The 13,318-nt window shown below is 41.6% G+C and overlaps 1 protein-coding gene across 2 annotated transcripts in view; it reads left to right on the top strand.

The window, feature by feature from the left end:
- ZNF462 (zinc finger protein 462) overlaps positions 1-12,937 on the top strand; it is a 68,447-nt gene extending 55,510 nt beyond the window's left edge. For both annotated transcript variants that reach the window (XM_009286289.2, XM_009286297.2), the window contains 4 exons: positions 2,953-3,176; positions 5,566-5,698; positions 10,732-10,846; positions 12,106-12,937. In XM_009286289.2, the coding sequence (XP_009284564.1) occupies positions 2,953-3,176; positions 5,566-5,698; positions 10,732-10,846; positions 12,106-12,307 (674 nt within the window). In that variant the 3' untranslated portion in view covers positions 12,308-12,937. The remainder of the gene's footprint in view (positions 1-2,952; positions 3,177-5,565; positions 5,699-10,731; positions 10,847-12,105) is intronic.
- The last annotated feature ends 381 nt before the right edge of the window (positions 12,938-13,318 follow it).

Genomic DNA, 13,318 nt, shown 5'->3' on the forward strand with positions numbered 1-13,318 from the left:
CTTTCAGCGATCATTTTATTCTCTTCCTGGTACAAACAGTGATTTTGTTCTTCCATTTAGTAGAAATCATGCCCATTTCTCTTGAATAGTAACTTTAAGATAAAAACCTAAAATTTTCAAATTCACCTACCTTCCCAAAGGCTTCATTGCTACATATCCTGATTCCTTGCACATGGTTGTTTCTGGCATTATCCCTTGTACACACAGCTTCATTGATACATGCAGAACCCTTCTGCTGTGCTTGCTCTTGGCTACTGGAATGCAAATGCCTCATTCTGTGACTGTAGCTTGGATTTGCAGGCAAAAGTGCATATTTTCAAACACCCAACGTGACCAAATAATTGGTTTGTGTCTAGATAGTAGGACTGTTTTGTTTGTACTTGGTTTACCTTTAAGGGAAGGAAATAACTTGTATATGCTGTGGTGTGTTGCTGAGTAAAGATTTTTCCTTACAACTAAGGACTGATAGAGTCATGGGCTCCTTTTTATGCCTTGAGCAAAAAAATATATGTCTGCTTTGAGTTACTGAACTGCAAATACCTAGTGCATTAATGGCCTTTCAATTTAATCTCTGATCTGCATTACAATTAGCCTGAATATTTCAGTCTAATGGAAGGATTGGATTTCTTAAACCAAGATGATGCTTTTTAGGTGTTTATTTTGTTGTTGTTTTTTAATTACACTGCTTGCTAAATTGTTCCACAATTCAGGACAACTTTTTGTGAGGCCTATACAGTAGACTTTGTTTAGACACTGCTGAACTTTGAAGAAGTCTACACATGGAAAAAGAAGCTAGCTCTTTCAATTTGCATATGGGGCTTTATGGTTTGCTGTAGTTTTGTCAGTTGCCCAGATATGATAAGTGCATTCTAAATGAGTAATTAAATAAAGAGAGCTTTGTAGGGGCAAGCTGGAGATGAGAGCATCACCTTACAAAATGTGAGGTTCTGGATCCAAATAACCCTGCAACCCTGCAAGTTCCAAAATCATTGCTTGGAGGGAGCTCACTGACATGAATACATCATGTAAAAGTTTTAAATCATCCCCTGAAAGTGAAATCCTCCAGGCTGGAACTGTTGTTTACCTTTATGTTGCTTTTCTCATGTTATTGTGCTGCGTTTGATTTGGGGAGTGTGTGTGTGATTGTGACATAATAGGTTTTGCTAATGTGAATTAGGGAATGCTGCGTTACTCCAGACTGGTAGATAAAAAGTTTTATACCATCCCATGTTTTAGCTTTTTTAATCTGTGCCAGGTGCTAGAGGAAAAGTGAATTTTCAAATATTTTAATTAGTATTTCTCTTTTTGAAAACTTCACTTGACTTTTTCACTTTTGAAACCAGCTGTGTCACTTATTTCAGTGACTTCAAAAGCACACAGCTGCAACAACCTTGTAAAAAGTCTTCTTATGACCCCAGAATCACAGCTTTAAATTCTGTTGTCTCTTAGACCCTATTCTCCCCTCCCCTTTTCCCACCCTTAATGGCCACAACTTGGTGTCTTTATAGCTGGGGAAGCTGTTGTTGGTGTAGAAAAGAATTACAAGTCCACTGGGTTTGGTTTTTTTAAGGCATAGCTTTGAGGAAGACTTCCACTTTTTTAAGTGGCCAAAGAGGAAGTTATGAGATAGGGTAATTTTCGTGTTCAGGGAGAAGCAGAGCAGGATGGAATATTTTGTTGGGCTGTAGAAAAAGTCCTGTGAGCAGCGGTGGCATGTGGATTGGCCAAAAGTGAATGAACAGGGCGCTTTTGCCACCTTCCAGAAACCCTAAGGGAATTTGTATTTCTGTAGTTGTCTTTGGATGTGATATTACCCTTCTCATGAAAGAAAAGGGCCCATTAGCTCAGATCCATTTGTGGATTGCCACATCTTACATTCCTTTAGCCTTCATGTCTACCGTCTGAGATTCACGCCTGGGGTTTTTGTTCGTTTGTTTTAATCTGTCATTAGGGATCAACCTGCATGAGGAGGATCAAACTACTCCTTTAATCTGCAGTCCATAAGGAGTAACAATACTAAATTTCAGTGTTCTAGTTCAAAAGGCCAGTTGAGTAACAGACGCCCATAATGAGGATCTTCTGGTGACCCTCAGCTGAAGGGTCAAATTCGGGGTTTCCCCTGTGCGCAGAGCTCAGGGAACCACAGTGGATGAGTGTTACGTACATTGGATTCTGGCTCTGTCAAATGACTGAAATTAATTGCTGCTCTGTTAAACATCAGTGCTTTGTTTGAGAAGTGGAGAGTTTAAAAACTCAGCAAGAGCATTTTCAGTACGTGGCTGTATCCATGATCTGAACTGTGGGAAGTGTGACATGACATGCATGCAGATTTTGAATCTGAGCTTTCTGAAAGCTGTGGGTGTGTTAGGAAGTTTCTGCCCGTGGCTGAACTGCACAGCCTCTTCCAGGAAAAGGTGCTGCCTTGCTTATCCTCTCAGTCCCCAGAGAGTAGCTTTAGATGTGATGGTGAGGATACCAGCTCTGATTTTTATAGATCCAGGAGGGTGATGCATTAGGAAACACCCTGCAGCTTCCCTGTTTATTACATTTCTAGCAACCGTTCCTGGCTGCTGTCAAGTACTGAACCAAAATGGACTTTTGGTCTGGCTGATTTATGGCTGGTTTTGTATTCCCAGGCTCTGCTACTCTGACTCACAGATGGAGTCTCATTTGCCCCAAAACCTCCATTCCCATCATCTTCACCCAATAAGCAGTTACATTTGTGAGGACACCTGCTTTTGTAGCCTTGGAGGATTAACCCTGTCATTGCAGGAAGAATTGTTGTCTTGTGTTTCTTGCATCAGTCCAGCTTAGCTCCCACTCCTTTGTAGACGGACCGCCTACCTGTATAGCCGATCCTATTCCTTGTGTGGGTGGTAGTGCCCAAACTGTTGACATGTGGGCCTGCTATTTCATAAAATTTGTTAAATGAAAGTTGTTCTGTCCCTACAGAAGAGCGGGTCGTTCCCATTGAAGTCTGCCGTTCCAAATTGTCAAAGTACTTGCAGGGAGTTGTTTTCCGCTGTGATAAGTGTACCTTTACCTGCTCCAGTGATGAGAGCTTGCAGCAGCACATAGAGAAGCACAATGAACTGAAACCTTACAAATGCCAACTCTGCTACTATGAGACCAAACACACAGAGGAGCTGGACGCTCACCTTCGAGATGAGCACAAGGTAACATCCAAATAGTTTTCATTTGTAGCAATCTACTCTTTGCAAATGCTGTATTAGTTTACTTGCATGTCAACTCTGAGTAGCCAACTTGCCGTGTTTTTTTTTTCTGTCCCTCCCCAAATCTGGAAACTAATCCCATGTTGGGCTTTGTTTCTTTTTTTCTTTAGAAACTCAAAATTGAGGGTTTCTAAAGCTGTTCAGATTGATCAGAATTGGCAGACTGTTGTATGCAGGGTATGATTATCTGGAAAAGGCATTTGTGTATGCTAGGTTTATTTAAAGAGGGAAAAAAAAGGGTTGTGAAACAATATTAAGGCTGTGTGATTCAGCCTCTCTAAAAGGCAGGAGATTCCAAACATAAGATTGCTCTGGCAACTTCAGCAGCCTGACATGCCATGCATATTTTAATAACAAAGAGGGCAATACCTCCCCGTTTACATTTAACAAGGGAAAGATAAACAGCAAGTATAACTAGGTCCTGAGTTAAGACTGCTTTGGAGTTTTTGTGGAGTGCCTGAGTGCAGACCTGATCCAGTCTTTGAGAAGTCATTAGAGGCTTTCCACAGACTGTTAGCTTTGAATTTCTGTAACTGTGAGCTGTGTAGCTGAGAGATACTTAAATTCTAGAACTGAGATGTGTTTTAGAGTATTTGTTAGAGCGCTTCCTTGTCACATTTCCAGGGTAGGCAGCTATATGCCTCCACCTGTTGGAGCTGAGCTGCCCAGGTCCTCACTAAAAACTCACTCCTCCTTCATTGACTGAATGACGCTTTTCTTACAGCCAAATACATTTATATTGACAGTATCAGCAGCAGAAGTCCCAGCAAAACTTTTTACGCTTAAAAAATATTTGGCTGTCTTATAAAAACAAACTCTATAAACTTATGTTGGCCTGCTATGCTTATCTGCCCTCTTCTTTATTGCTTCTGGAGAGTCTTCTGCAATTCACATGGTACATGAGATGCTCCACGCCTCCTAGTCACCACAGCAAGGCACCTCGTGTATCCAGGAGGCGCTATTCCTCATTCTTTTGACACAGTGCATCAGGCTGGGAAGATTATTCCCTTACTTAGCTCTCCCTTCCAATCCGGACCTGCAGTGATGGTGCCAGTAGTTTAGGGTATCTTTTCCCCATTTCTCTTCAGTAATTTATATCTCGCTAATTTGTGTCCAAGTTCTGGGCTCAGATACCTCGGTGATACATTGCACCTTAAAGGGTTCCTGTGCATGAGATGAGTTGAATTAAGTGCCTTGCATGTGGTCTTGTTTGTTTGAATCTCAGTGGGTAACGTGTTAAGTCAGAGAACCTCATCACAGCTGTCTGTACGGAGTAGTCCTAGGAATCTGCACACCACCACATTTAGGATAGTTTGCTATCTGGAGACATACTACAGTCTAATTCACATGCTCCTTAGGTTCATTCATATTCCCTTTCCCACAGAGGGATAAAAAATAGTGGGTGTTGATATTTCATTCAGCATCTTGCAGGAGGTGTTGTACTGCACTCATTTCTCTGTCTCCATCCTCTCTGCCTCTGTGGCTCAGTGCCTGTGCTGCTGGAGGGCTGTCTCTTTGCATGAAAGATGAATCCAAAATCCTTCCCAGCAGTGATCAATGAGCTCAGAGGGTGCTTGTCATCCAACAAGTATTAGCCCTAGTGTCCTGGTCATGCTCCATGCTCCCCGCCTCTACTGTAAATCTGGATTGCTCCTCTGCTGTTTCTGTTGGATGTGGTGGAGTTCCTGACTTCCATGCCCTAAGCTGCTCCTTTCACGCTGCTGCTGTGAGCTGTTAAGTAACTGGTGCATTTCACCCTAGGGTTAGCTGAATTTGACTGCTGGGTGAAGTGTTCCCATTATAGTCTGTGTATCAGTTTGCAAAGCACTTTGCAGCCCTTCATAATGAAAATTAATCTGTTATTAATGAGTGAAAGTGTATGTGGCACACAGCAGCCATGTGCTTAGTAAAAGACCCATCCTTTCATGAATGAAGCTGAATGAACCAGTCACAAAGAATTTTCCTTCAGTGTGGGCGTGCAATAGCAGTGTTTGATCACAGCGGTTGAATGGTCCCATAAAAAGAGGATGCAACTTAAAGTGTTTTGCATTACTTGGAATTTTTTTTTTGTTTTAATACATCAAAACCAGGAAGAAATGAGGGGCGTTTACTGTATGTCATTAATTTTTGAAAACCAAAAATGAGAAATGCAGAATAAACAGCAAAAGAAGAATCACTATCATTGAAAAGAAATGAGTGTTAATTTGATTAGGTGACTGCATGTCACCTCTAGCTGAGCAGGCTTTGGGGTGTACTCGATTTTGCATATGTGATGATTTTTTGATTAGCTGATGATTGTGCTGATTGCTGACAAAAGTGTTTTCTTTCAAAGGTGAGTCGTAATTTTGAGCTGGTTGGACGGGTTAACTTGGACCAGTTGGAACAAATGAAGGGGAAAACAGAGAGCTCCAGCAGTGATGAAGAAGAAAAAGAAGAAGAGTTAAGCCCCAAGACTGAAGAGAGAGGTCAGTGCAGCTCTTTTTTTTTTTTTTTTTTTTTGCACTGCAACATGCCCCACCAGTCCCACCAAGCAAGGTCAGCTGTTGACTCTACATCACATTCCTGTAGAGCCATGCAGGCATGCCAGCAGGAGCAGAATAGGGCTTTTGTGAAGACACTGTTCCTGGGGGAATCTCGTGTTTCTAAGCCTTATTACAAGTTTTCTGTCTGTTAAGAAAATACGTACTATGAGAAAACACAGATAGAATCTGTGACTTATCTGCCCATGCAGATAACATCTATAAGGGCTTGGAAAACTACATAAGGGGAGTATTTTAGTGGTCTGTCAGATTTTCTGTTTTGGTAACCAATTTTCAGCTTTTCAGTCTGCATTGTTCAAGCAAGGGATGAAGGGTTGTGGCCAAACTTTTTTACGGGCTGTTATTAACTCCGTGCCCAGCATTCCTTGTCAGACAGAGTCAGTCCTGTTGCAGTTGCTGCAGTTGGCAGCTCTGGAGCCAGGGTAGGTCCATGACCCACCTGTACCATTGTGTATTTAAATATGTGCCTAAGGCTAATCCCACTGACTTCAGCAAGGCTGGGCCATGTGCTTGCTAATGCTTTTGGTTTGCTTGAAGTTAGATCAGCAGGGAAAAAGTAAGTTCTCTGTAAATTGAACTAAGGGTTTCTTGTCCTTCCCTTCCAACAACCTTCCCCCATGAAAACCAGGTTGTTGCAGTATCTGGTGTAAACTGTGTGTTGTCTAGCCTGCTGTGGTGCACAGTTCATGAGTCAAATGAGGTATGTTCACAACTCTTTAACATCTTTAACCCTGTGATGTCTGAATGTCAGGTTCCTGGGGTCACCTACCCTCTTGATGCTCACGACCGCAGTTAGCCAAGTTCTATGTACTTTAACTAAAGGTACACCACCATGTTTACTTTTTTCCTGCTGAATTTTCAGCTTTCAAACTCACTCGGGAGTTGTTTACAAAAGAAAATGTGTCTCCCTACATCTTTTCAGACCTTGAAAAATTCCAATTTCTGGATTCACTGGTTGTTTACAGAACAGGAGGGGCTCAGATCATGCTGCTTCTTTTAATAGCAAGACCCCAGTGTCTTGGCTTTTGTTTAGTGTCTCTGCAGCATAAATTTGGTCTGCACTTATCACCAGCACTTCAAGTGAGGTTAGTGATAGCTTTTATTTAAATGGGAAAGGAAGCGAGTTGGATATGAAACCATTTATGTTTTAATGAAAACATAATTAAAAGATCCTTCACAAGATCTTAGGTGGAACAGTAGAAAAATCAGAGGAGGACCTAAAGGGGTGTTTGTTCTATATGCATTTCAAAGTTCAGCATTAGTAACTCATGTGGAAACATGCTCGGGTGTCTGTTCAGGGACAGCTTCAACCCTCAGAGCTTCATGGCTGGAACAGTGATTGTGTAATGATTTGACTAAAGGACCAGCTCACTTTAGTTGCAGATGTAGGAGGCTGATTAATGTTTTGCATAGACCCACAGCTAGCAGGGGATGAAGAGTCACGCTGTCCTTGTGAGCATTACCTGAGCATTACATACAAGCACAGGTGCTGAAGCAACCTTGGAAGCCATGGTGTCTGGACCAAGGAGAAGGTGCTATCTGCCAAGCCTTACAAATCCCTGTAAATGCACCATGGGGAGGGGGACAGCCCAAGGTGAAGTTCATTGTTTAAGTTGGCTTTAGGTTACACTGTGAAAATGTAAAAATATCACCTTCTATTCTGGAGATTTAAATTTGCAGGGATAATAGATAAGCGTTATCCCCATGTTTGATGTGATCAATAGTTAAGCAAGGGATAGTGTCTTAATAATTCTAATTTTTATTTTGTACTTTTTTCACCTGTATCTGTGTTTTTTTAATCTGTGACTGGCTAAAATGATTTCTGCATGTTTGTTCAGATGACCAGTCTAAAAAATCATGCATATTTCCAAGTTTGTTTTGCAGCTCTTCTTTCCTGACTGGCCTGTAGGGTCAATGTTTCACCATTGTTATTTTTTCTCCTTTTTAATCTGTTACCATTTGTAATATATTACACTAAAGTAGGTAGAAAATGCAGAAAACCCTTGTGCCTACTTCAGCTAGGGTATTTAGAAAAGGTCCAGTTGTATTGACTATATTTTTCTAGCCAAGTTGTGGATTACCACTGCCAGGTTGCAAGATGCAAGGTACCCTTTCAAAAAATGTCCCAGTGAGACAGGAACTGAAGGCGTGGTTGGATGCTGAGTTGCATACTGACATCTCCCTATGGATTTTCAGAAGATAGTTCCAACACAGAAATGGTTTGCCCTGTTAGCAGAGGACCAGACCTATGGTTTTAAATATAGCCCGTCACAGTGGCTAATGCTGTCTCAGCTTTCAAACCACATCGAACTGTGTAATCCTATATGCCACTCGGGTGCTTTTGACAATTCTAGCCTTTGTGGTGTTAGCAGGAAGTGGGATTTGCTGAGAGTGCCTCTGTGTGCTCCGAGTATCTGGAAGCAAATGCTGTCTGAACCTTCTGAAGTCTGTGACTTTGGCAGAACCAGGATTTTTTCCCGTGAGTCAAACAGCTGCCTAGATTTGCCACTTTGACTTCAGGCTGATATGTGCAGTACTGAAGGTGCAAAGAAGAGAGTGTTGCTTTTCCAAATGGACTGTTGGACAGTGGACCAAAAAAGGGCTATTGCCCATGTGAACAGGCAGAGCTGGGCAGCAGAGCTCAGCAGAGCTGAACTGCTATCTTGGACGGGAAAGGAAGGGAGTCATTGGCTGCTGGTAAAGGACAGTAGAAAATATATTCACCTGGGAAGAAGAAGATGAGGGGGGAAAAAGAGGGTGTCTGGCATACACCATGGAAAGAACTGCTCCCCCTGGTAGGGACTGCATCCCAGAGGGACTGTCTATTTTTACTGACCTTTATGTCTTGGTCTTAGTAGAAACTGGAATCGAGAGGTGTTTTTCCACAGTAGACAAAAATAAATGTCCATGAGTGCTTGTATGTGTGATGCAGGAAAACTGCAGAGAGGTCAGGTGTCTGTGCAGTCTGTTACCTCTCTTCTGCAGGCCCCAGAGAAGAGCAGCTTCTGATGCTCCTCCAGGGAAGCAGTCCAAATTCACAGCACTAGAAGCAAAACTGTTCTGGAAGTAGGGTGAACAAGATAGTGTTTTCTGAAGAGGTGATGGATTTACTAGAGTAGCACTTGCTAGTCTTAATGGGAGTTGCAGGTGTAAATCATGGGCTGGTTTGGGTTGGAAGGGACCTTTAAAGATCATACAGTCCAACCCCACTGCCATGGGCAGAGACATCTTTCACTAGATCAGGTTGCTTAAAGGCCCATCCAACCTGACCTTGAACACTTCTAATGATGGGGCATCCACACCTTCTCTGGGCAACCTGTTCCAGTGTCTCAACACCCTCATCTTAAAAAATTTCTTCCTTATGTCCAGTCTAAACCTACCCTCTTTCAGTTTAAAACCATGACCTCTTGTCCTGTCACTACAGGCTCTGGTAAAAAGTCTCTCTCCATCTTTCTCAAGCCCCCTTTAAGAATTGAAAGGCCGCAACAAGGTCTCCTGGAGCCTTCTCTTCTCCAGGTTGAACAACCCCAACTCCTCCCTGTTTGAGCAGAACAGCCTCTATCTTGTGTGTCTCCTCTCTGCAGAGTCCCAGAATAAACTTCCTATTGTGTACTATACAGTAGGTATGTTCTTGTACAGAACAGCGGCATTTGCCTCTAAAAGTTTTACCGTCCATAAATATTTGTCCCTGTACCATGACTAGTCTGTATATTGTGGTGTGTTTATAAATTTGTACCACACATAAGGTATTCAAATCCAGATGTAAACTGAACTAACGGCATTGACTTACTTTCTGGTGTTCCTCTTGGCACAGAACCTTGCTTTGTGATATTTAACAACATAATAAATCACTGACAGTAGGAAATACAAAGTGAGGTTTTTCTTTTAGAGGGAAGAGGCAAAAAATAATGTTAAGAACCATTCCTTATAGAACTTCAGTAAAGGCTAACTAGTGAGAAATGTGTCACAAAAATACATTTACAGGACTTACATAAGGATAACAGGGAATGTGTGGGCAATTTTAAGTTTACAGGCTGATCTTGAACAGAGTAAATCTGAGAGTGAAGAAATCAAGTGAGCAGAGATCAGAACTAAAATGAAGCAAAATCCATTTTCTTTTATTATGTAGTTTGGGAGGAGCCAGAAAGACATTCTGTTGATTTCTTGCTTAAGATAATCCCTGCTAAGGAATTAATGCTCTGAGCAGATGGTGCTGTCTCATTTCCAGCAAAAGAATCAAGTGAGATAGTCCATACAATTATTTTTAATGGCTTGTGTGGTGATCTTCTTAATTTGTGAGAAAATGTTTCATCTTTTGTTGAAGCTGGCTGTGTTCATATGGAGCTTGGCTTTCAGAAGTACTGCTCCCTGAGCTGCCAGTTACTTCACTTGTATTACTAGGTGCTTGACACTTCTGCAAATGAGGCCCCAAGCACTTTGTATAAAAGATTAGGATGGGATGAAACACCTATGCAGTTAAGATGCAAGACTTAACCCATGAGACTTCATGATGAAGGGATATCTATTTATTATGAGGATCGCATGTTAAATATACCAAGTCTTTGTTTCCTAGAATTTGTACTAGCAATTCAAAAACTATAGGTGGGCTTTAGCGGTTTTTTTGACTTTGCTTTCAAGCCGTTTCAGCCCTAAACTTCTCAGTTTTGGTTTTGAATTAAAACTCTGCAGTCTCTTCATTTGTTGAAATACAAGAACAGAGAGTAGTAACTCGTTACCCTTACTTGCAGAGATGCTTTAAGACTTAGGATGGGATTTGTCACTTGCAGTGTCACTTTGCTTTGGGGGAGTTGCATTTTCACAAACACAGTTATTTGATAGTTAAGTCCTTTCGCTTCTCAGGGATGAGAAGGTGCAGCAGAGAGGACTAGAGCAGGATCACAGTGGTCCCTTCTTGACCTGGCACTTCTGAATTCACGGGCTATGCTGTGTTTTTCCAGATCCCATGATGTTTCCTGACAGCGGTGCTTCAGGGAAACGCTTCCCGTGCGAGTTCTGTGGCCGATCATTTACAGAAGGCTCTGAGTGGGAGCGGCATGTGCTGAGACATGGCATGTAAGCTGGTTTACATTCCTTTGCCAAACAGCCAAAGGTAACAGTAGATCTCTGTGCATTCCCCGCCACCCCCTTCCTCACCTCCCAAAAAGCCCTGTGATGAAGGCAAACACAGTTCTATGAAGAACAGTTCTGTCTATCGTAAGTGTGGATACAGTCATCAGATGTCTCTGCATGGGAAGTGCCTGTTCATCCTTTTTAACTCTGCTGCCCAGGGTGGCTGTAGACCGTAGGGTTTAACTGTGATTCTAAAACTTAAGATTGTCCCAAGGTGAATACCACTTGACCAGGATTAAGTTTACCTGAGTGTACTGTTGATTTTGCCTGCCAGCAGAGCAGCGTAAAAATGGCAGAAAATTATATGGAATGTTCTAGGAGGGAACTGGGGTTTTTTTCCCCCTTTATTGTTGTATCTCTTTTGCATGCTTGCAGCTAAACTTGCATAGCAGTACAAAGAATTATGTGCAGAGAAATGTCAAGACCTTCAAGGGAAGTAAAATCAATCTGAATTAACTCCTCCTAAATGTGCATAGTTCACAATTAACTCCTCCTAAATGTTCACTAGTTCATCTTCATAGTGAAGATCTTTGCCTTTCGATAGCAGTTTGCACACTGTGGCATGATACGCATCACAGATAAGATAGGCATCTCTGGAACAATCATTTTCCTTCTTTTGATGAAGATCTCGTTGGTAGCAGAGATCTCTTTGCTCACCAGAGTTTTTTCAAAGAGTAGATTTCATTCAAGGTTGCTTGTCATGTGGAAGACATTTGAGTATGATACTGTAGGTTAACTGCGATGGGATGAGAAATATTACTTCTCTTACCCTTAATCTTCTCTGCGTAAATGTGAGTACTTGAAATGTTGCAACATATAAAAAGTTTTATTGGATCGTTAACTCTTTGGGAAGAGTACTCTTTTCCTGTGCCTTTGGTGCCTTGTAAGTCTTGTTTACAAGGGACTGGGATAAGGGGAATAAACTTTTAAGTCAGAATTGGGATTCTTCCCTCTCATCTCATATCTGTCCCAGTGTAGAGCAAATAAAGATTTGGTTTCAAAGCTAGAATGTCATGGGTCCCACTGGTAGCTTCATTCCACTGCCTCTCGTTTTGAGCACGAGCTGGCAATGGTGTGGCTGCTTGCATCTACCTTTTTAGAAAGTGCTCTGTTTTTCTCCCTCGTGTGATGTGCACAGATTGGCTTTTCTGTTCTCTATATCAACTGTAAGTGTTTCTGTTTTCTGCCGCTCGGCTTTCCAGGGCACTGAATGAAAGCAAGCACAGGACCAGTGAGGACAGCCTGCCAAAGGAGGACGTAGAAGAAACTGTTAGCACACTGACAGAAGAAAAAGAAGGCATTGAGAAAATGGTGGTGGACTATTCCCACAACAGTGAAACAGCAGTCAGCGTGGTAGCTGCTGACAAACCTCTCCAAGACAACTCGGAGGCCAAAACCGAATAAGCATTTGGTGTGATTCTAATCAACATACTTGAACAGTGATGAACGGGGTGGGGTGGGTGGGTGGGGTGGGCAGAAGGAAGAAATAAAGCTGCTTTTAGGACTGAATGATCTATTTTCAAAGCACTGGTACCTGTGTGAGTGTGTGTATATTAAAGTTATTTAAGTGATGGAATAAGTGGCTCCATTACATCACTGCATCTTTTCTTCTGGATCTTGACAATGGGAAGTTACATTCATCTTGGACTAATGAAGCAACTCCCCGTATTCCTACATTACACATCGTGCTTTGCAGTGGAGACTTGGATTGTTTGTGAATGGAAGCGTCGTGAGCATGGAAGAAGTGGGGGGGACGACTTTTCAACGCACAAATTTGTGTGCGTTTTTCTAGTTTTAATACATAACGCTTTTCCAGACTGAATGCAACTGCTTTAGAAAAGAAAAAAAAAGAGGAAAAAAAAAAAAAGAAAATAAAAACAAAACAGAAACTGCTTTGCTTAAAACAGTCACCTGTTTCCTAGTACCTCAGAATTAACCAAGGGAGATCTCTGCATTTGTCAGTACTACCTGTTGTTGTTGTGGTTAAATGTAGAGAGACTGCTGGGCAAGGTGGTGAATGGAGGAAGAAAAAAAGTTTTAAAGAAAGGAAAACAAATTGTGCTTAAAATCCCAGTGTGGGTTTTATTTCTTAAAATACTGTGATTTTTTTAATTATTTTAGTAAAAAAAAAAACAAAAAAAAGAGAGAGAGACTTTAATTCCTAGATAACTGTTTGTGAATTGTCATCCTTTATTCCAGGTAAGCTGTTTGTTAGTATTCAGTTATAATTTTAGGATTTGATAGATTTCATGTGACTGATTGTGCGGTTTTGTTTGCCACGTGTTTATTTTCTATCAGCCTGAGGTGTTACAAATACAGCACAATTAAGTTTCTCATGTAAAGTGAGTATTTCTTTTCGAGGGGGGGACAGGGAAAGGAGACTAGATCTTGTGAATAGAACTTTTTGTTGTTGTT

This window comes from Aptenodytes forsteri, unplaced genomic scaffold, assembly GCF_000699145.1.
Source record: "Aptenodytes forsteri isolate BGI_AS27 unplaced genomic scaffold, ASM69914v1 Scaffold412, whole genome shotgun sequence".
Lineage (NCBI taxonomy): Eukaryota > Metazoa > Chordata > Aves > Sphenisciformes > Spheniscidae > Aptenodytes > Aptenodytes forsteri.